Genomic DNA, 23,240 nt, shown 5'->3' on the forward strand with positions numbered 1-23,240 from the left:
GTTGTGTTTTTCATTAGCTTAAAGAGATTCTGACATATTTACATAGGTGCCACGTAGCACCCGCCACGTTGCACCCGCCGCGTCTGGATTTCGTTGCCTCTAAAGTATGCAGGGTGAAGGTTCCTGAACGATACGGCGTTGACTCTGTTCTGCACTCGACGACTCGGGAGTGAGCAGAGGGGCGTTCAGTTGGTTGCGATCGCAAACCTCAACGCTGGATGCCACCGAATCCTAAACACTTGACCTTTAGTGTCATACGGATGAGAAGATCATCATTTCTCAGGTTACTTACTGTTGCGTGTATGTGTGTGTGTGTATTTGTGTTGTTTGTTTTTTTAGAGGTCAGACCACCAGTACCCCAAACTGGACTTCACCCAGGAGGAGCTTCAGGAGCGTTTCAATCTTCAGCTCAGCATGGAACAGGCCTGCACTGCCACCATCAACTCTGTGGAGGCTGCCAAGCCCGTAACTGAACACATGGCGAGAATGGTAAACAAACCCACCCGTTGCGTCTCCTCATCTTCATCACGCACTCGATACTCTAGATTCTTAGAAATGTGGATGAACACACGGCGAGAATGGTAAACAAACCCACCCGTTGCGTCTCCTCATCTTCATCGCGCACTCGATACTCTAGATTCTTAGAAATGTGGATTTATTGTGCTGTGATGCTGAGAATCCACTATATATGTTGTGTTATGGAGTTAATAACGGGGGGTGGGTTGGTCTAAAAAAAAAACTATATCAAAGTTTTGATCAATTAATTAATGTCAGACTTGTTTAAATAATTGGTACAATATATCTACAAGAATGCTGTTGCTTACGCAATGTTTAAAAAAAAACAACATTTCCCATAAACCTTGTTGCTTCCTGTTTGATAAAACATGGCTCCATTTGGGCTGTAATTTTTGTCTCTTTTAATCTGCGAACAATCCTGCATAATCCGACATTCTGGCTCACAGTACAAACAATAGAGGGTGTGTTTACCTTGGCAGTGGTCTGTTTGAAAAGATCACGCTCGTAAAAAAACACCGTCTACGTACTGATGTATTGACGTTTATTTATTTATTCTATTGTTTCCTCTTGAGTGAAAAGTCTCTTTTTCGCTATCAACTTTTAAATAATATGCATTTAGGCGGGACGTGGAAACATATTACTGGTGTGCCGGCATTTACAGTTCAGACTGGCAAAAGCGAGCAGGCCGACAGTCCCTGATGGTCAGGAAGCATTTGCAGACACGCAGAGCAGAATAATAATGTATTGTAATGGAAACCTCTGGAGAGAACACCGGGTCACCTCTCCATCCACAATCCAGACTGACTGAAGAGTACACACACACACACACACACACACACGGTCAAAACGACTGCTTTTTATAATCTCATTTTGCATTGTTCATTCATGTCAACCAGGAAAATCAAGAAGCATCGCTTAAAATGTGATTTTTAAAGTGCACCAAAAATAATAATAATAATGCAGAGAGGCAAGTGCTTTTTCTGGCTTCTCCCACTTTTTTTTAAAAGTTCTGCCAGATCAAAATATGTATCATCACAATGTGAGAGCACAGAACAATGTGGGTTTAATTTAAAATCAAAATGGAAAATGAAAAGATACATTTGATAGGACAATTTCTTGAAATAAGATATAATATTCAGGCTTTTCAAGATGAAAAAAACAAACAAGAGATGTTGAAATTAGCTGGAATAACTCTGTCCTAGTAACTGGAAGTCACCAGCACCCAGTGCCCAATGTAACGGCCATGGTACAGAGAGATGCCAGGCGTTAGCCACATCCGCTGGTGATCAATACCACGCTTGTTTGTGTGTTAAATATGAAGCTAGCAGGCGATTTGCTTAGCTTAGCATAAAAACTGGATGCGGGGAGAAACATCTTGCCACGACTCGGTGTTTTAAAATGTAATTTGTTGTACGGGTTAAACAAACCAAATATAAAATGTTAGTTAGTGAGCTGGTTGGAAGAGGGCCAAACCAGGAATGCTATCTACTGTGTTTTGTGCTAAGCTAACTCTCTCTGGACCAAACCGTTTTTTAACTTCAATGTTACGAGGATGTGTGATATCATTGATACATTGATTTACGTCGCTGCCATTCTAAAGGGCACCGAAAAAGGTTTTTCTCTCAGTTCTGGTCTTGGATGAATCGGTCGGTGGCCCGGTAGTGTCTCTCTCAGAAGGACAGTCTGCTTTCTCCCCGTCTCCCTGGAGGTTTCTGCGCCAACCGAGCCCAACCATCGAAATGAAATGCACGCTTCGTGCTTCACAATACCTCGGTGTCCAGGGAGGACACCTTTTCGCTTTTAAAAAAAAACGATTCGGTTCGAGCAACCGGTGCAGGATTGTTAATTTCATTTGACAACGTCTTTTGAGGGTTTCCTGCTGGCAGCCGCCGTCATGGGATCAGTTGTGTCGTCCTTCCAGAGGGAGCTGCTGGCGGATCAGCGGGCAAAGTGGCAGAAGATCCTCCTCCAGGCCCTGAGGGAGAGTAAGATGATCCTGTCTAACACCAACTCCAAGGACTACCGGCTTAACCTTTATCCCTACCTCTGTGTGCTGGGGGATAAAGAGTACGTCGACATCATGATACAGGTAATACAAACCACCTAACCCAGCCTCCCACTCGATGAAAAGCCAGAAGTCTCGGCCTCAACAAAGACTTTTCAAGTGTTTTGAGTCGAAGAGATTTTGATGGACGGCGGCTTAACTGTAACACATCTGAAAAAAACCCACAAAACACAAATCAAGTGTGTGACCGTGACAACAGCCGCAAAAGCATCAGGCTTCATCTTTGGCAGCAAAAAGATGGCACGCTTTGATCAGATATCGTTGCTTCCAACCTAGACAAATGCACAGCATGTGTTTTTTTTTTGTTTTTTTATTCAAAAAAAAAAAAAAAAAGACCATTTACACTTTGATTTCCCCTTTGACTGAGGGGATTGCTTTTTCATTAAAACTGGAATTTTTCTGACGCTTTGAACTGTGTCCCACTCTCCCAGAGCGTCGCCAACCTGCCTCCCAGCGGAGAGTCACTGAAGATCTTGGCCAGAGAGCTGGGCAACCGGGTCTACACCAAGTACTCTGTGCGGCAGAAGCACCAAAGCCAGATGGTGGAAAAGTTGCGCAACATTTACAACTCTTACACAGACCTGCTGGCCAAAGACACAAAGGTAGATAAATCCTCTCACTCCACATGTCTTCTCGTGTTTGTACTTCTTATTTCTATTAGTTTTTCTCCCGCTAGGTTTATTATTATAGTTTAAAGATTTATTGTGCGTGCACTTTGGTGCATCACAGTACTTACAGTAGAGGCAAACCTGCACAATAATCGAAGATAAAATCTCGTTCACGATTTCGGCTTCCCCGCACTTAAATTAACAAGAAGTGCTGTGAAATTCCCATTTATAATGGATATGGAGCAGAAGAATAGTATTTTTGGGTAAAAGTTTTTTTTATATATTTGTGTTTTGCTTCGAGGAGCTGCACTGTGGATAAAGAGCCAGTCAGGCGGCTGCGTCTGAAAATGAATCCAATGCGGAAGAGTCCTAAACTTGTATTCTCCCTAATGTCCACCAGGGGGCGACTCGTGTTGCAAAAAGAAGACTGATTGTATAAAAGTCTATGAGGAAAATTACCCTACATCTCATAGAGTTATACCAGAAGTTAGTTAAGGTTTGTTTGTTTGTTTACATGCAGCCTTTGTAGTCAAAATCATGCCTATTATTGTGTTTTTGTTGTTGATGCCAAACAATCAGCTTCTTTCTCACTTGTCTGAGGAGCAAATAATGCTTTTCATCGGAGGCTCCCTAGCTGTGTGTTCTTGTTTATGGCTGAAATATTTCTACATCAAGGCTTTTACAGGATTCATCATATTTCTTGAAACATGAAAGCTGTCTTTTTGATTAGATCACAAAAAGAGTGCCTGTTTGACACAATATATCTATATTTTTTTAACGGTGTGTCGTGTCTTCTCTAACTCAACGCTCCCATCCGTCTCCCCTCTAGGAGTACAGCGTCCTGCCCAGCGAGCATTGGTGCAAGCTCGAGCTGGACCAGACCTCAGGACCCTCGCTGCAGGGAGGAGAGACCCACTGGCCGTACATCGTGTCCCTGGAGCTGGGCACCTACATGGTGGAGTTGATGGTCAAGAACCTCAAAATCAACAGCGACACCCTGAACTCTGCTTTCGAGAGAAAGTCCATCCCCATCCTGTACCACATGTACACCTTCCGCAGCACACGACAGGTACAGTGGATGCGGTCTCTCTCTCAGGTCTCTCTCCCAAGTGCTCACAGGGACCTCAAAGGAGTCGGCGACCCCCGGAGTCGGGAGCGATCGTGCTCCTGCCAAATAGACGGAGGCTTTGATAACCTGGTAACCGGATTGCGGAGCAAAGAAAAAGATCCTTTCAAGCTGAGATTCATGTGGAAAAATGGTCAGGGATTATATTTTTTAAAGGGATCTCCTGAATCCTGAGAAAAATATTCAAATTTGTATAACATTTATTTGAAAGAAATACAACATTACTGATCATCATGAGAACCCTGCGTCAGTTAAATCAAACTATTATATTTGGAAATTACACACAATTAGTCCGATTTAGGCAGTTGTTGGAGCAGAAGCTAAGGCGATACCCGAAAAACACTCGACCTTCACTCTAAAGCCTCTCCACCTGTGAAGCTCCAAAGAGTGTGAATCCTAAAATCATGCCCGCCCCCCCTTTTGTGTGCATTGGCAGGGGGAACAGTCAAGCAAGATGAATGGGATCTGGGTTAATCCCTTTTTTTAGTGTCCCCCTTAATTGGCTCGCCGATTTACTGCCACGGGACCCTGAGCAGAGAGAGAGAGAGAGAGAGAGAGAGAGAGAGAGAGAGAGAGAGAGAGAGAGAGAGAGAGAGAGAGAGAGAGAGAGAGAGAGAGAGAGAGAGAGAGAGAGAGAGAGAGAGAGAGAGAGAGAGAGAGAGAGAGAGAGAGAGAGAGAGAGAGAGAGAGAGAGAGAGAGAGAGAGAGAGAGAGAGAGAGAGAGAGAGAGAGAGAGAGAGAGAGAGAGAGAGAGAGAGAGAGAGAGATTTTTTGGACTTGATGCACTTTGACTCTCTTTGCAGAATTGAGTTATTTTCTCGTACTCTGCCCCTCCCCTTCGGTTCTCTCTTTGGAGGTTAGCCCATCAGGGGAGCATCCTAATGATTTTACAGCACAGCGGGCCCGTCTGACTCATGCAAGCGATGCTGAGGTGTTTCATTTTATTTTCCGCCGGGTTCCTGTATTCATCCCCAACGACGGTCTTCTTGTCCAGTCCTATGATACCGACTCAAATAGTTTGATCCGATCTTTTCAATTCATATTTATGTTTATATAGTCTATATAGTTAGACTGGTTTGGCCCAATTTGTTGCTGAATTAATTTTCTGTTAATTTAGATTTTATTTAAATTTTTTTACTAAGTTGCTGGTGTTTTCGATTTATTATTTTTAATTTAAAAAAGAAATTCAGAAAATTTAATATTGATGTATTCATTTGTTACCTTTTTGTTCGACGGAATTAGAAAAGCAATTATTATTTTTAAGTCGAGCCACATCAAAGATCCCAGTCACTTGCACACAGTGAGCCATGCAGCTCATTAATTAAACACCGGTTTCGGATCGGTACTCGGCGTTGGCCCAAACCCAAAGCCCGGGTATCGGTATCGGGGACCAGAGAGAGTTTGATTGGCGCATCCCTATTTCTGGAGCTACGTCCATCACTGTCCTTTTTTAAAACTTTTGCATCATTTCAGCTTCTAATCTCATTTCCTTTGATGTTTCACCCTCCAGGTCGGCTTCATCAAACCCCACCCCATCCTGACTCAGATGCAGCAGGACGCCATGGAGACCGAGTTGACCTTTGACTCCTTCGTGATACCGATGCTTTGCCCTCCCGTGCCCTGGACGTCTGTCAAGTTCGGAGCCTACCTGCTGACGCCGACCAAGCTGATGCGCACGGTGGAAGGGGCCACGCAGCACGAGGTGTTGTTGGAGAAGTGCCAGAACCTCCTGCCGGTCCTGGACTCTCTCAACCAGCTGGGCAACTGTGCCTGGCGTGTCAACAAACCCTTATTGGACATTATCATCTCCATCTTCAACGATCGGGGCTGCGACAAGCTAGACATCCCTCCTCCTCTGTCGGAGGCCCCCAAAATACCCCACTTCACCGCCCACGATCCCGCTTACACGGCCTCTGAGAAAGCCCACATGAAGAGGGAGGTGATCAACGCCAAGAAGAAATGCAACGAGATGCACAGCCTTCGCATGGACGCGCTGTATAAACTCTCCATTGCCAACCACATGCGGGATGAGATCTTCTGGTTCCCTCACAACATGGACTTCCGGGGACGTACCTACCCCTGTCCTCCGTACTTCAATCACCTGGGCAGTGATGTCACGCGGGCTGTCCTTTTGTTCGCCGAGGGGAAGCCCCTCGGTCCGAAGGGGCTGGACTGGCTGAAGATCCACTTGGTCAATCTGACGGGGCTGAAGAAGAGGAGCTCCCTAGAGGGACGGCTGGAGTACGCCAATGCGATCATGGAGGACGTCTTGGACTCGGCAGACGACCCTCTCGACGTCAGTTTGTCTTCATTGCTCTTTCCTGTTCATTGACGGCGTAGTCCAGACGTACATTCGTAGTTCAGAACGTATCAGCTTTGAGGTTTACAGCAGAAATACAGAAACGGCTGCTATTAAAACCTTCTGAAATATGCTGATTGCAGCATTTGCACCCCTTTCTCTCTAGTCTAAATAGTGAGCTCTTCCAGGAGTGTTCATGTTGGCGGTATTGATGTCCCATGTGCTTGTGTTTGTCTTCCTTCAGGGTAAGAAGTGGTGGACGAATGCAGATGAGCCTTGGCAGGCTCTGGCCTGCTGCATGGAGATCGCCAACGCCGTGAGATCTCCCGATCCAACGCGGTTCATCTCCCATTTTCCCGTCCACCAGGTACCATTTTAATGACGTATCCATTAACAGAGTTGCGTAACACTTGTTGGATCTCCTACAAATGTACGATAAGATTAAAAACTTATCGAACCCACTAGCCATATTTATCCCGAAGGCGTGTCGCTGTGCAGCAGTTGCAATACAAAGTGGGAACGGCGAATGGCTTTTCTAGTCTTCAAAGCGCTTTCACGCCACATGTTATTCACCCTTTCACCCCTTAAGGCGAGGTGAGCCCATGCACACATCGAGATGGACTCGCGGAGCCTGGGGATCAAACTGCCGATCGTTCGATCGAAGGACGATCCGCTCTACCACTTGCCTTCTAGCTAACTCACAATATGATCAAATTAATTTGCACTTAAATAATTTATTAATTCCGTGGCTAAATATCCAAAAGGAGAAACTTTTTTTTTTTTTTAAATTGAACAGCATCGAGCACACCCGACAGCCCGCTGCGCCTCCACGCCGCACAGATGCCGCGGCTTTAGCCGGACCTCCAGGGTCACAGAGACACTTGAGTCGGAGGCCACATTCTGATGAAAATTAAAAATGATAAAAGGTCATTATGTCATTTTAAAAGGACTCCGGCTGATTTTTAGATTTTTTTTAGATTTTTTTTTTGAACACAGTTTGAATTAAAATACAAACAAAATGACCGTTTACGTTTTTAATTCATCGTGAAAGACGACTAATTGATCAGCGGTTAATTATGAAACGCCCCTCGTGACTCTTCCTCTCTGCTTAATGCCGCACGAGTTAGTCGAAGATGCTCGTAGTCCAGCATTAAATGCAAAATTCACAGCCTCAAACAAATCTTTTTCCTCTTTTATGGAGCCGATGCTCACCTTCTTATTGCTCTTACTCTTGTTTCGTCTTCCACGTTTCTTTGTTGCATTTTACCTCCACGTGCTTTGTTTTGTTCACCTGTAACCTCCCCTCCTCCCCATTTCATGCCAATCCCTGTAATGATGTTCTCTCCTCCTCCACATTCCCCACTTTATCCCCTCCCCTCCACCAGGACGGCTCCTGTAATGGCCTCCAGCACTACGCTGCCCTCGGAAGAGATGTTATTGGGGCCACGTCCGTCAACCTCCTGCCCTGTGACGAGCCCCAGGACGTGTACAGCGGAGTAGCGCAGCAGGTCAGCACCGCTGGGCTCTTTCATTTTGTTTTTGTTCTTTTTGTCCCTCGTTGAGAACAGCAGAGCCGAACTGCGATTTTATTATTTTTTTTTGTTGCTAGGCCGGTGGGCAGTTATAATATTCAGATGACTCGCTGTGTCCCATAGTGAGTGACAGATTAATTAGCATTGAGAATACATTTCAAGTTTCTTACTGGAGGTCTTGAATTTAAAAGTGTTTAGTTTCTCATGCGTTTGCATCGAAAGTGCAGTTTACTCGCATATCCAAAGGCTTGAGGCAAGTGTGCATACAATGCTATCAAATAACTCCTTTTTTAAAAAAATTATTATTTAAACTGACATAAATAAACCTTGTTGGCTTAAAAATAAGCAGTACAATAAGTAACGGTGGCGACGGTCGTGTTGACGATTATTAAATCTAGAAGAGCTGAAGCGATCCCTTGTTTACTCCGTTAGTTTATCAACAGAAATGGAATCAATAACTGGGTCCTTTTTGAGATGATCAGTGCGATTTTAAAGTAAAAAACAAAATCTGAAAATACACATTTATTCCTCATACCCGTAGTGCTAATTTCAATCTCGATACCCTTTTTTAAGTAGATGAGAGCTCTCTCTGGAGTGAACTTTTTTAAATTAATTAATTCCTACAGTTAATCCAAAAAGCTAACTTTTGAATAAAAAGGCGAGGTTTCGTGGCCTCCCCTGGTGTTGGCTAACTTTGTTGCTCAGCAACCACACAGGGAAAGCTGCCTTATCTCAAAATGGACTCACTCGGCTCGATTGATCAAGCAAACCGATTTTAATCGCTCTTTCACCACCGCGATGGATCTTTTTTCTTTTTTTGGGGGGGCACTTCTTCTTCCCCGATTTACAATGTTTTTGTGCACACGCATAAAAACATACCTCCCAAAAGACACGTTTTGAACACAGCTTTGCCATCCAGCGTCCATGTGAATGTGCACTTCTGTATGCACCACACACACACACACAGGTGGAGGAGTTCCGAGCGCGGGACGCACAGAGCGGCATGAAGATCGCCCAGGTCCTGGAGGGCTACATCAGCAGGAAGGTGGTGAAGCAGACCGTGATGACGGTCGTGTACGGGGTCACGCGCTTCGGGGGACGCCTCCAGATCGAGAAGCGGCTCAAGGAGATTGACGAGTTCCCGAAGGTGCGGTAGCGCTGATGGATCGGGGGGGGCTTCCCTCGGTTTAATTTTAATTTTTAGGGCCGTATCACAGGAGCTCCTCTCTATGGGTCTTCCCCCTTAGGCTTCACATTCTCACACACACACACACACACACACACACTGAGCCCAGAATGACTCGTTATGGTGTACAAGGAAGTCAATCATCCCCAGATATTGTTCCTCCATTGTCTCCTGCACATGCACGAAGGCCCGTGACCGTGACATTAAGAATCCCACCACACTGTCTCTCAGGGAGAGCCGACGCCTTTCACGGGTTCTGTTAGTCGAGCTAATTTATGTAACGTCTCATTGCAGTGAAATCTGATATTGCATGGTCCTCTCGGGGAGGCCGGGAGTGTAATGCAACAACAGATATACCTGATATCCTGCGCACAGTCGTTACGAATCTATTTTTGGTCGCTCGTAAATGGATCCACCCATTCTGTCAAATGACACCATGGCACGGGGGGGGGGGGGCATTTCATCTTCTTACAGCTCTGTAGTGCTTATTATCTGTCAAATGGACGATACACTTCTTTTTAATGGTTAATCTTGTATAGATGGGAGCGGCAGGATCCCGCTGTCGGTGTATCCACCAGCTCGCAGCCGGATGATTGTGCTAAATGACTTCTGCATAATGTCCCCTAATTGTTCAAACAGGCAATTAGGGGGGGGGGGGGCAGGGAAGTGTAATTGTGAGTGATTACAAGGGGGGGCGGATGAGGTAGCTCCCATGGAGGAGGAGATTTATATCGCTGTAATGATGATATGAGAAATGTACCGCGCTCATTCGGTGCTGCAACTTTTATATCACTGATATGAGCATTTAACATTTAATCCCTAATTATAAGTGGGGGGAAAAAAACACACAATATATATAGTTTTTTTTTTTTTTAATTTATTGAGAAATGCAGCGCAGCACAAAGGTTTTGTGTGAGGGGAAAACTAAAATACACAAGCCTTAATCGTGTGTTGTATTTCCAGGAGCACGTGTGGGATGCGTCTCATTACCTGGTGCGTATGGTGTTCAGTGGCCTCAAGGAGATGTTCACAGGGACCAGAGAGATCCAGGTGGGTTCGTTGCACCGACATCAAACCAAATGCATTTTCTCATCTAACAAATCACCACAAATATCACATGCAGGATCCACATTCACGCGTGCAGTCAATCTTAACCCTTGGTTTTAGAGTTGCACCCTTTTTGGTCACTTTTTACGAGGTCTCTGTAATTTTCCTGATGAAGGTTTTCCATAAAGGCAGATGTCATTATGGGGAATGTTAACACACTTACACTTAAAGGAATACTTCACCCCTTAAAACCGGTCCAAAGTGTTTTTAAATTATACAGTTTTGGTGAAAACTCATATGGATGGCAAGTCGTGAGCACACCGCTGGATATTAGAGAGCTGGATTTTACTGAAGGAGTTGTGCAAATGTTGTTTTGCTGTTAATAAAAATAACATTTCTATTCATTGAGGAATTATTCCTTTTTTTTTTTTTTTTTTTGGTCCGTTTTCGTATTTCTCCGTTCACCTTGGGGGGCTTGGGAAGAAGAAATATTCAGGGTTACCGGCGGTGAATGTTTAATATACAAATGGTAATTTTGTGGGTCAAGTATCCCGTTTTTGATTCCCATTTCATTGCGATGAAACCAAACAAGCTAAAACGAGCAAAAATTATAAATAAATAAAAAAGTGTCTACAAACTCAGAGTTCAACATATATGAAGATTAAAGTTTCCAACAAAGGATAATAAATTGGGCTTAACTCTTTATTTCTTTCTTCCACTATGTATAAACCCAACATACCCCACGTACTCCTTTTTTTTAATGAGTTGACAGACCATAATACCTAATTGACCTCCAATTAAAACAAATGATCCCCCCCCCCCCAAGAAACTCCTTCTTTCTTTTTTTTATAGTAAAGAGCTGTAAAAAATAAAAGGTTACTCCAGTCTACTGACCTACGACTCCACACTGGATGATATTTTATTTGTATTGATGACTACTTTACTGCATTATTACCGTGGCAACGACACCCATTCATCACATGGACTCCATTTATAGATTTGGGACGTGCACGTGGTCGGGTGTGAGAGTGTGTATGTGTGTGTGTGTGTGTGTGTGTGTGTGTGTTATCTCCACAGGCAGAGAGGAGTCTGGCAGCAAATAGAAACGCCACCCACCGCCGCTGTGTGTCCTCTGGGCGATGTGTCGGCACGGCCCAGTCTGAGATGAAGAATCCCCTTCCCCATCATACCTTGGTGCCAACCTGATGCGCACGTGTGTGTGTGTGTGTGTGTGTGTGTGTGCACCTGCTGCTTTTAAATAGGTCACATCCTCCTGTGTTTCCCAGCAGGGGGCGTGGAGAGGAAGGGAGAGCGAGAGAGAGAATATTCCCATTGCTGTCATCACCTGACCTCTTCAGCCCTCTCCGTATATATTTCCCATTAATCAGCGACTCGTTCTCCTCAAACGGTGCTTCTTCTTCCGTCTCCCTCTGCCTCTTATCAATCCATCGATTTGATCGCGTAATCTCTTCCTCGTCCCCTAATCTCCCGTTCCTTGGCGCGTCGTCCTCACGTCATTGTACTCGGGGCTTTTAAGGAGATGGAGGTGGTGATGAGAACCAACGATTGAGAAACCAAAGATCTCCATTGACGACAACCGCTTCTGAACTTGTCGCACATTTGATAATATGTAACCCCCCCCGAAGTCGACGCCGTGGAGAGAAAGTTTCATGTTTCCTGTTGTTTGTTCCTTGTGTCCTTTTTATACGTGAAGCCTGATTTATTCAATCTGCCACTCAGCTGTCCAAATGCACTGATTTGAGCTTGATTGCTTACACACACACACACACACACACACACACACACACACAAACACAGTTACAAACATAACAAATAGGCAGACTCGCGCTCTTGATTGGGCGTGTGAATATTTTTTTTCTGATCATCGCTGACTTTACCTGCGCTGGTCCTCCCCGTGTGTTTGCAGGATTGGCTGACGGAGAGCGCCAGGCTCATCTCCAAGTCGGGCCACACCGTGCAGTGGGTGACGCCGCTGGGTTTACCCATCATTCAGCCCTACCACCGCACACGCAACCAAGTGGTGAGTCTCACACCGGCGCCGGAACCTTCTGAGGAAGCTCATATAAACCGTGGGGGTTGGAGGGGGCTCTTGTCCCAGTCTGGGGTGTTACCTCCAGTAGATGAACCACGACAGACAGGAGCCCCAAGCGATGTATAAACATCCACCACACCCCCAAAAAGGCCCTGGTTCATGGGGTAGCACTTTCTGTACTCGAGTATTAATTTAGTTTTGTTTTTAGTTTTTAACAAGCTGGTGAACTGAACTCCAGGCTGCAGAGTGTGTTCACCCCTACGACCTTCAGACCCCTACGACCTTCAGACCCCTACGACCTTCAGACCCCTACGACCTTCAGACCCCTCGCCCCGTGTCATTTCCCCCTTTTCATACGTCAGCGGACTAATTTTCCTCACCTTTCAAACCATCCTCAATATTCAACTAACCTTATACCTTATATCTTATACACATTTATTATCCTGTTTCCATCCAGAGACTTAATGATGGAAACCCTGTGTGAAGCAGCTTAGTGCGGCGGGTACAGTGTGATATGTTTCAGGCTGGACCCCTCATTGTCTTTTTTCACATATTTCCATGAGGTATTGAGACGCTTCGGATCATCATTTTTGACCATAATCATAAATTTCACAGTGCAATTTCCACTCCATTTATATTTCATTGGACTTTGATTGGAATTTTCTGATGAAGCTGATAATAAACCCGGGTGGCCAGTTGAGCTGTGAGTCAGAGGTGTCCAGCAGGCCAACAAACACATGAGTCATGTGGGTATTTACAGACGAATGTAACGACACTAAGAACAGCGGCACGCCTCATAAGCTGTCACGCTTATAACGAGCTATACATCTCGTTCAGATTCAGTGTTTTGAGCCCGCTGCCGTCCTCATGCCGCCCGCACACAGACGGGCCCAAACTACTTTGCATGCATTTGGATCAGCTGGTTTTCAACAGATAGACAAATTGACCAAGTGCTCTTGTCTGCACAGATGGGAAACTTGACTGGATGCACTCGATTTCTATCTGGACCTATTTAACAGACTAATATCTCAAAGCACAGTGTGAGCTGCTGCACTGCTGTCTGGCTTTGAGTTTAATGTGTCCTCATCCCCCTTTTGTGTTGACCTCTATTTTTAAGGTAAAAACCTTAAAAAGTTCACATAATTCTTACTTTGGTGTTCACTCTTTAAATTCTGCTTTCTTTTTCTTCTCGGACTCCTTGAAATAATGATTGTTTCAGTCTTCTTGCATCCCCCCCCCCGTACCCCCCTCAGTCCACCATGAGGGCATGAGTACTGGATGCTCTGCGTGGGGGGGTGGGGGGGGGATGTGCGATGGGTTTTGGTGGGGGTGAGTGCGCCGCTGATGGTGTGTTGTGATTGCTGTGAGTGCCTCTGCTGTAATGGAGCCCGACGGCATGACTAGAGCTGCCCGTCACCGTGGCGATCCTGACAGTAGCACGTCTTTCAGATAACGCGTCTGTGTGCCAGCACATCTGCAGATAACACGCTAGTGTGTGTGTGTGTGTGTGTGTGTGTGTGTGTTTTATATAATCCATTTTGACCTCTAGATCCTTAAGGTCATCATCTAAGTGAAAGGAGAGACGGACACGTAGCGTACGCCAAGCACAGGCAGTCAGATAGCTGATGGGACGGCCCAGCATGCCGCCTGCTCTCTATGATGACATCAAGCAGAAGGTTGTCTTGGAGGGGGAGTGACACCCTTTTAAGAAGGAGCGAGAGAGCAAGGGTGACAGATGGCGGGGTCTTCTCTCTCTCCTTGCTCCCTCGCTCTCTTGCTCTCTTGCTCTCTCTCTCCTGCTCTCTCGCTCTCTTGCTCTCTCTCTCTCTCTCTCTCTCCTGCTTTCTCGCTCTCTCTCCTGCTCTCTCTCCCTGCTCTCTCTCCCTGCTCTCTCTCCCTGCTCTCTCGCTCTTGCTCTCGCTCTCTTGCTCTTTTGCTCTCTCGCTCTTGCTCGCTCGCTATCTCTCGCCCTCGCTCTCTCTCGCTCTCTCTCGGTCTCTCTTGCCCTCGCTCTCTCTCGCTCTCTCACTCTCTCTCTCTCTGAGGCTGATTGGCATGTGCATATTTTGTTGTGTGTTTTTTTTTTTTCAAGGCCTAAAGATGATGAATGAGATAATGACTTCATGGATGAATGAGGTTTTTTTTTTTTTTAGCTCACATTCACATTTCACACACAACCTTTTCCTTTTTTTCCATCCCCATCAATAATTCTCTAATCCAGTTGCATCGTTGGGCAACAACAATGAAACTTTGCAGAAAGGTCACCTTTTTTTTTTTTTTCCCCTGCGTTGCTGGATTAAATTCAATCTCCTCAGTCTCCTCTGTGCCTCTTAACTCCAAGGCCACCGTGTTTCTGGGGGTCGTTAGTAATTAGACTCTCGATAGAGCGGGAAGATGAAGTGTGATGCACAGAAAGAAAAACCCCAACGAGGGCGAGAGAAAGTAGCATCATCGGCCTCTTTTGACAGTGAAATCTCACTCTCAGGGAATGGTGACAGGGGGGGGGGGTCAGCTGGATTTGTGAGTTCATAGCGTGACTAAAAGCCGAGTGATCTGATGTCCTCTATGTGGAAAGATGCAGTTTGGTGTGGGACTTAAATTTGTGGTTGCTACGTGGTAAATTTGAGTTGTTTGATGTTGTTTTGTGTCTCCTTGTGGTTGTTTTTGCAGCATTTCGTGGTCAATGTAAGTCTCCTTGTGGTTTGCTCTGTGCCAGTTTGTGGTTGTTTTGTAAGTCTTGGTGGTTCAATGTGTATCTCTTTGTGGGCATTTACCATCTCTTGGCTACAAAGATGACGATCCGTCTCGTCTACTTTTCCTTCTGTACAGAATTTGGAAACGTTCTCGGGGCCTGTTTTTAATGTCGGCGTTTCTAATTCTGGAGGAACTTGGTATCTCTAAATGTCGCCTTCATGCCTCCTTTTTTGCCTTGGAACAGAAGCGAGCCTCCTAGAGCCATGATGGATGAGATAGCAGCCATGGCAGGAACTAATGTTTTTTTTTTTAACCTCTTTTAAAATATATTTCTGGTTAATTGTTTGATTCTGTAATTCATAACACAGCAACCTTCAAGTCTTCGACTGGAACATCCAAACCGAGTAGCTCGCAGGCTCCTTTAAGCTCGCTTTAATGTGCTTTCAACTGTCACTTTAATCCCTAATATGTAATATTTACAATATTAGAATTTCTACAACAAGGCTGTCATAGTGTGTATATATATATATATATATATATATATGTGTATATGTATATGTGTATGTGTATATGTATATGTATATGTATATGTATATATATATATATATATATATATATATATATATATATATATGTATATGTATATATATATGTATATATATATGTATATGTATATATATATGTATATATATATATATATATATATATATATATATGTTAGAGAAAAGTGTGTATACATTGTGGCAGTCTCATTACCATCAAAGCACCTCCTCCATTGTTTTCTACTCTCACATATAAAAAAATAATATCTCAACAACTATGGGATAGATTGCCATGCCGTTCGGTGCATATATTCATGGTCCCCAGAGGATGACATGCTGTGGACGTCTTGGCGTCCGTCACCCGCACACGCTTCAGGATGTAATATCGCAAACAAATGCTCAATGAGCGCACACACTCAATATGTCTTGATGTCCCAATTTCCAGCTCGGCGTTTTCGTCGATTCTGACTGAAATCAATAACGCTGAATCGTTGCAATCGCACCGTGTACGTCCGCTCTAGGATGTATTTTTTTTTTTTTTAGATACAGGAGTCGTACATTAGCACCCGACACGCTTATGAAAGGCTCCTCTGGGTGCCACAACAGCAGATACGGTCCCGTACGCTAAGTTAGGGGAGGGGGGGGGGAGTTGTTTGTATTACAGACGACAAAGGAGTTGAATTCAAAGACCACGTTCAGCAACACATTTGGAAGATTTGTGTGAGTTTCCAGCCAGAGCCAGTCAATAGTCGTATAAAGCAAACCAACAGCTTAATCCATCTATTTTCTTTCCGCCTGTTGCAGACACAGGACATGTAAGCCTCGCTCCGAACGGCTCCGCTCCAACGACTAAGCCGTCATGCTGCGATTTGTTTCTTTATTTTTTGCCTGTTTAAAAAAAAAAATAATTATAATCGTGAATTGGACCCTTAAATCAAGGAAATGAAAGCATTTTTTTTACCTTTTTTTTTTTTTTTTTTTTTTTTTCGTGTGAGCCTTTATGGTAATTTGAACAAATTAAATTAATTAATATTCAACTAGCGGTACTAAAATGACTTTTCACTATAAAAGCACTTTGGTTATTCTGAGCACAGCGCTGGGAGGTATGACTGAATTGATGCGGCGAAACGTTTCTGCGCCAGTGGGGGAAAAAATAAAAAAATAAATAGCGTTCGTACAGAGCGACAAACAAAAGAGACGCACGAGTGTGTGTAGACCAGCAAATACGGTGCTTGATATATATATATACGGCCTTTTTCCACTGACGCTTGGTTATTAAGGTTGTTTTGATAATATTCCTATACTAGTATATAGTAAAGTAGTAGTACCATACTTTGATTACCACCTACTTTTACTGAGGCGTAACATGGTAGCATCTTATTGGTACTTCAGTGATGGGGATGCCCCCGCTTGGAAGCTTCCTGTTGTTCATCTCCCCTCTCTGGCTCTCTCTCTTCCATCTATTTCCTGTATGTGATGAATGTGTGTGTGTGTGTGTGTGTGTGTGTGTGTGTGTGTGTGTGTGTGTGTGTGTGTGTGTGTGGGTGTGTATGCAGATGTATGTATTTGCCTTTTTTGTAAATGCGTCTGTGAGAACAGGTGAGACTCTAGATGGCACTTTACTTCCTTTAATGCAGCGTAATTCCTCTTGAAATGAGATGTCGGGGTGAGGGATCAAAAAACTAAACTGTGGGGGCCGTATGGTCAGGTATTATTAATATTATCACCATTAAATAGCCGGAAATATTTACGGAAACCAAGTGATCGAGGTGTCGCTGTGCACACTTCTCTCACTCTTGACTGTTTACCTCCGAATAATTCACAGGACTATCCCTGAAGAGCATCTTGACACCCAAACGCAGCACAATGGAGCTCACTTTAATCTGTTTGTTGTTGTTGTTGTTGTTTTTGCCGAGATCCACCCGGTTGAGCAATGCTAAAAAAATATGGACCCAGTAGGACGATGTCGTCTAACTCCGCTCAGCAGAAAGAAAATAGACTTTTCTCTAAAACAGTTTACCAACTTTTAATAGAATAACTTTAATACCCATTTGGAAATATGATTATCTATCCGATGCTGGATTAATTCTCCTATTTATATAATAATTTATATAATAATAATAATAATAATAATAATATTTTTTATATATATATATATATATATATATATATACCTGCCAGAATGAAGACGACCACAAGAGTCGGACCTTGTGACACCCTGACCTGCACTGGAAGATGGAAGGGTGCTTATAGATCTTCTTCTATAGGTGGTTTATAGCAGGATATGTTGGTCAATTTATTGACTTTCACCCTAAATTCTTTCAGTCGGGTTGAGAAAGCGATGACCGATTTATAAGTCAAACTGAGGCAAGAAATTCAAATGGATTTTACGTTTGGCTTTAATAAGTCTGAAATGTCCATTTATGTGAAGGGACTCGTGTCAGCGATGGTTTTGTTGTGTTGATTTTGTTTCTCTGCAAAATGTCGCGGGCCTCTCGAGTAACGGACCGGGCATTTTTATTTATTAAATTGCAAATTGCGTTACTATTTTTTTTTTTTTAATTGCTTCATCGTGTGAGAATTCACTTTTTAAGCAGGTTTTTTTTTTTTCTTCATTCAGTTTTTGCAAGATGGCTTAAAAAATAAAACACATCCATACAGGTCAAAGTGTCCAATTTAAAAAAAAAATAAATAAATGCATTCCAGTTTTATTAAATATATATTAACTTAAGCTCTTGATATCTGATGTTTCAAACGTCATGTATCCAGTATAGGACTGTGTGTCTGGCTAAATGACACTTTCACATTAACATTGTGCTGAAACGATTAGTCCATAAATCCATTAGTTTATCAACAGAAAATTAATCTGCCACTATTTTCATAATCGATAAATCTTTGTTATCATTTTTTAAGCAAATGGGATGTACAATATTTTGTCCCTTCCAGCTTCTCCCATCTGATTTACTGCTTTTCTATGACAGTAACTTGAACATTTTGGCGTTTAAAGCCCTTTTTTTTTAATGTATATTTTCCTCCAGCAATATAAAATACCTGTAAATGTTGCCAGCCGGTTGGACTCGAGACGATTATCCCGCTAACTTCTTTGTCTTTGTTCTGCCTCTCCAGCTGAAGAGTACCATGCAACACATCAACCTCCAGATCAGCCACGACGCCAGAGAGTAAGTCTGCCTGGCAACTAACTCTCTTTGCAGCTTTTAGAGGTGAACGCAAGTAGAAAGCTCTCTGGAGGCAATTAGCTTCAACTTTTTCAAGAACAACATCTTCAGCTGCACAACAGAAGCTCTTTTCTCCACTCGCTATTTTTCCACTAATTGCGCAAACTTTTTTTTTTTTTAAAACACGATTCTCAAGCTCAGATGTAACTTTGCATTTGTCATAAAGTAGGAAATGGCATCAGAGGTGTTTGGGGAAACCTTCAAAAATCATCGATTTACACTACAATGCAAACGTGGGATTTGTTTAAAAAAAAAAAAAAAAAAAGTAGTCCAGAAGCTTCATTTATGGATGTACAACACAATATAATCTAATTACCACTAAAACAACTTATTGATAGTGTTTATTTTGTATATGAGAACTATAATGAAATGTGTTGAATTTATTTATATATTTATTTATATTTATTTATATATATATAAATATTTATTTATATATATATATATATATTTATTTATATATATAAATATTTATTTATATATATATATATAAATATTTTTATATATATATATATTTATTTATTTGTTTTTTTATTTAATGCCATTCCTATGAACGTGTGCCGTCTCCCGAGTAGTGCATAAACTTAAAAATAGCTGACATTCTGAGCCAAATCGGACACAATCGCCGCGGTCGATGCTTCCTCTGCTTTTTTCTTCCACGCACGCTGTAATTAAGGACCCTAAAAAAAAAAAGAAACCTCGATCCAGCGTCTTAAATGTGTAAATGGAGTCGTGACGGACTCCAAGCCCTCTCGTCTTTAGGGGGGGGGGGGGGGGGGGTTGGCTGATTATCCAGGCCTCTAAACATGAAAAGCTAAGCCCTGTGCCAGCGTCCATCCTGTGAACCGAAGTGAACCATCGGCTCCGTAGGGAGGACGGTTGCACTGGAGGAGAGGCTGCGAACCCTTAAGAGTGTCGACTTTGCAGCTTTCCAGTCTGCCGGGCCTACGGGAGATACAGGTGGCGTGTTTGTCTTGTGTGTGTGCACATAGGTGCGAGACAAAAGGGGGGGGGGGGGGGGGAGCGAGAAAGACAGTGTTGTCCTAAGTGTAGACAGACGAGTGAGCTTGCAAATAAATCTCTAGGAATCTTTGTTTCTATTCAGCTGGAGCCCAAAAATGGCGCTCAGATAAAAGTCTAACGTTACCCAGCCGAAAAAATAAAGCGGACAGAAGGTAAACAAGACTGACAGACTGTGTGTGTGTGTGTGTGTGTGTGTGTGTGTTTTAGCTTTGGGTTCGGCCCAAGCTCTCTCTCTGCTCTGTCTCCGTTCCCATTAAAAGAGCGTTCCGGTCTGCGGCGGCCCAGAGGATTTGAATGGCACAGGCTCAGGGTAATGGGAACACGTGCCATACAGATTGGCTGCGTGCTGCCAGCTCCATCATCAGTAGCAGCCGTGCTGCATTCATATCACCGCGTCCTGTTTCTTTTATGTCACTTCTATATTTGTGTGCTCTCATATTGACTGGATAACCAGGCCCGTCGTATTAAAAAAAAAAGATTATGGACCACGGGAGCCGGCAGAGTGATGTCCACTAGATACACTTAGCTCTGAAGCTACGACCAGCACACTTTACTGTAACATCTGACATACTCAAAAGAACCAGTGCTTATTAATGCAATTCCTATGGACATGCACCGTCTCCCGAGTAAGCGCGAACAATAAAAAAAAAAAAAAAAAGGGGGGAATCAAAAATATAAGATTGTTAACTCGTCTCCCAGGGAATTAACAGAGGAGTTCACAGCGAGGCCACTTCAGTGGGAAAAAAAAGCTGAAACGTCCCATTTAGTTTTTTAAAAAGCAGCAAAGTTCATATTATTATTATTATTATTATTATTAATTTTCGTATGTCTGTACTTGGCTTTCTGTCCCTTCACAGGAGGCCGGACACGGTTAAACAGAAGAACGCCTTCCCACCAAACTTCATTCACTCTCTGGACTCCACCCACATGATGCTGACGGCTCTCCACTGCTACAGGTATTACGCAACACACTGTACTCACAGTGGGGATATCTTTTTATAAAGTCTGTAATATGCTTTCTGACATTGTATGCATGACCTCGAAAAGCCTTTTTTCCACTGCACGCGCTCGTCTTTGAATGCAATTATCGCCCTCAGACGTGGCGAGCGGCGTATGATGCGCCTCGTAATATTCACGGGCCCCTTGAGACGGGTGCGATAACTCCCACGTGATTTTTGAATGAACGGCCGCCAGGGCTTTAGCAATTATCGTCGTGTAATGCACCTTTTTTATTTCGAAGTCTACCGATTTTTTTAAATGTCTACTCTTGTGCCCCCCCCCCCCCCCCCCCCCTGCCCCCCCCCCTCAGTGCCGGCCTGACGTTCGTCTCGGTCCACGACTGCTTTTGGACCCACGCCCTCACTGTGGACACCATGAACAAGGTATCGCATCACAGTGCATCCTTTTCTCATCCTCCAATCAGAGCTGTCTCAACCTGTCTGCCTATCATCAGGGTTTAGAATTCACCTTATATATTTTTTTGCTGATTAATAGAAAGTTAAGGTGGCTCCGCCCCCCCCCCCCCCCCCTCTAACATCCCTTGTGCTAAAGTCTAAGCGTCCGCTTTGTGAAGCAGGCTGCTGGCTGCAGGTAGCACCCTCAGGGAGAGCCTGGATGAAGGACTGTTCCCCCGCATGCTGAAACTAGCTCGCCTCCGGGGGCCCCAGACCGAGACGCAGCTCGGCATAAACCGGATCACATTAACTATTAAAGGCCCAGTTCTCTGTGGGTGTAGCTTCAGAGCGCAGTGTCGTGTCTTCATCCAATCTAAAAGGAGTTACGACCAATGAGGAGGCTCCCTCCCCAGCACATTCATTCTCTCTCATATTATATTATATAAAATAATATATATATTCTCTTGATGTGCGCGTACGCTTCTCCTCATTACCAAGGTAATGGAACAAGGCGGCAGAGGAGGGGGGCATTCGATATCTTAGCCAACACTTAAGCGCGTCAAGAAGGTCCTTATTTTAAATGGGGGCGGAGCCTTCCATTGGTCCACCACACAACCGATGCGTGGAAAATGTCCAATATTTTCTGGTGGATTTTTTTAGTAAGAAGAAGAAGCTGGTTGGGAAGAAGCACGTTACGGTGCTACTGTGTGTCCACGTCTTTCACAAGGTTTATTAAATCCTTTTGTTGGCATTAAATTGCAAATCCACCAGTTTTTATGCACATTTTTTTTTCAATTTGCGCATTAAAAAAACACCACGATAGAAACCCCTTGAAAATGTGCGAAATGTGATATCGCAAAAAAAGCTTTTATGCTTTCGAGGTGAAATTATATATATATATATATATATATATATATATATATATATATATATATATATATAAATATGAATATGAATATGAGAAATATATATTATTTTTTAATTATTTTTTCAAATCTATTTTTTAACACATTTAGCAATGTGCAGTCTGCGTAGACGGCTGTTTAAATCACAGAAATATCCCGCGGCATGTGTATTTTTTTTTTTGTTTCTTAACTTCATCTGCTCGGTGAAGTCTCTTGTCTTCTCTGGAAGTTTGAACTCCGAACTCTGAACTCAAATATGTTTCTCACGCGGCCTTCGTCTTATCTATGATTATGTATAACCTGCAGCAAAATGAATAGCTAAACCCTCCTTGTTTCACACTTCCATTGCTCCCTCGTTTGAGTAACTCCGAGCACCCTCCTTCTCCTCCTCCTCCTCCTCCTCCTCCTCCCCCCGTCAGGTCTGTCGGGAGCAGTTCGTGGCGCTGCACAGCCAGCCGATCCTCCAGGAGCTGTCCAACTACCTGCTGCAGAAATACTGCACCGGGTTCCCGTGAGTCCACACACACACACACACACACACACACACACACACACTCCACTCCACGCAGGAACAAGTTTGATTGTACTTTCACCTTTTTTTAGTTTAACCTGCGCATTAGTCTCGTCTTTGTCTCGCCGTCGGATCTTTATGGACTTTTATGGTGACGGCTGAAGTCATCGTGCACACTGAACATGCAACTCCCAACACGTGCACCCATTATGAAACTGTCCCAACATTAGACGTTATTAGATTGTAAGAGCTTACCTGAAGCATTTGATACGTGATGATTTCCCATGTCTCTCTCTCTCTCTCTCTCTCTCTCTCGTCATGTGACTGTGTTTCTCTGTTTGGGATAATTGGACACCTTCTCTGCGGCCTTTATATTATATATAATTAATTCTTGTCTGCGACGCGTGGGAATCAAACGCCTTTTTTGGATTCCAACCCCTTCCTTAGAAAGATTATTCATGCTTATTAGATCGTATGTGTTTTTAAAATGTCAACGTAATACCAGG

The 23,240-nt window shown here is 43.6% G+C and overlaps 1 protein-coding gene across 2 annotated transcripts in view; it reads left to right on the forward strand.

Moving 5' to 3' along the window:
* Positions 1-23,240, forward strand: part of polrmt (polymerase (RNA) mitochondrial (DNA directed)) — a 34,733-nt gene that overhangs the window by 8,929 nt on the left and 2,564 nt on the right. The window contains exons 6-20 of one of the 2 annotated variants that reach the window (XM_034531451.1): positions 340-489; positions 2,438-2,605; positions 3,013-3,183; positions 4,019-4,258; positions 5,826-6,611; positions 6,859-6,981; positions 8,000-8,122; positions 9,114-9,293; positions 10,296-10,382; positions 11,457-11,573; positions 12,307-12,420; positions 18,795-18,847; positions 20,782-20,880; positions 21,234-21,306; positions 22,643-22,734. In XM_034531451.1, the coding sequence (XP_034387342.1) occupies positions 340-489; positions 2,438-2,605; positions 3,013-3,183; positions 4,019-4,258; positions 5,826-6,611; positions 6,859-6,981; positions 8,000-8,122; positions 9,114-9,293; positions 10,296-10,382; positions 11,457-11,573; positions 12,307-12,420; positions 18,795-18,847; positions 20,782-20,880; positions 21,234-21,306; positions 22,643-22,734 (2,576 nt within the window). The remainder of the gene's footprint in view (positions 1-339; positions 490-2,437; positions 2,606-3,012; positions 3,184-4,018; positions 4,259-5,825; positions 6,612-6,858; positions 6,982-7,999; positions 8,123-9,113; positions 9,294-10,295; positions 10,383-11,456; positions 11,574-12,306; positions 12,421-18,794; positions 18,848-20,781; positions 20,881-21,233; positions 21,307-22,642; positions 22,735-23,240) is intronic. The other variant, XM_034531452.1, reaches the window with a different exon arrangement.

Source organism: Cyclopterus lumpus, chromosome 4 (assembly GCF_009769545.1).
Source record: "Cyclopterus lumpus isolate fCycLum1 chromosome 4, fCycLum1.pri, whole genome shotgun sequence".
In the NCBI taxonomy this organism is placed as follows: domain Eukaryota; kingdom Metazoa; phylum Chordata; class Actinopteri; order Perciformes; family Cyclopteridae; genus Cyclopterus; species Cyclopterus lumpus.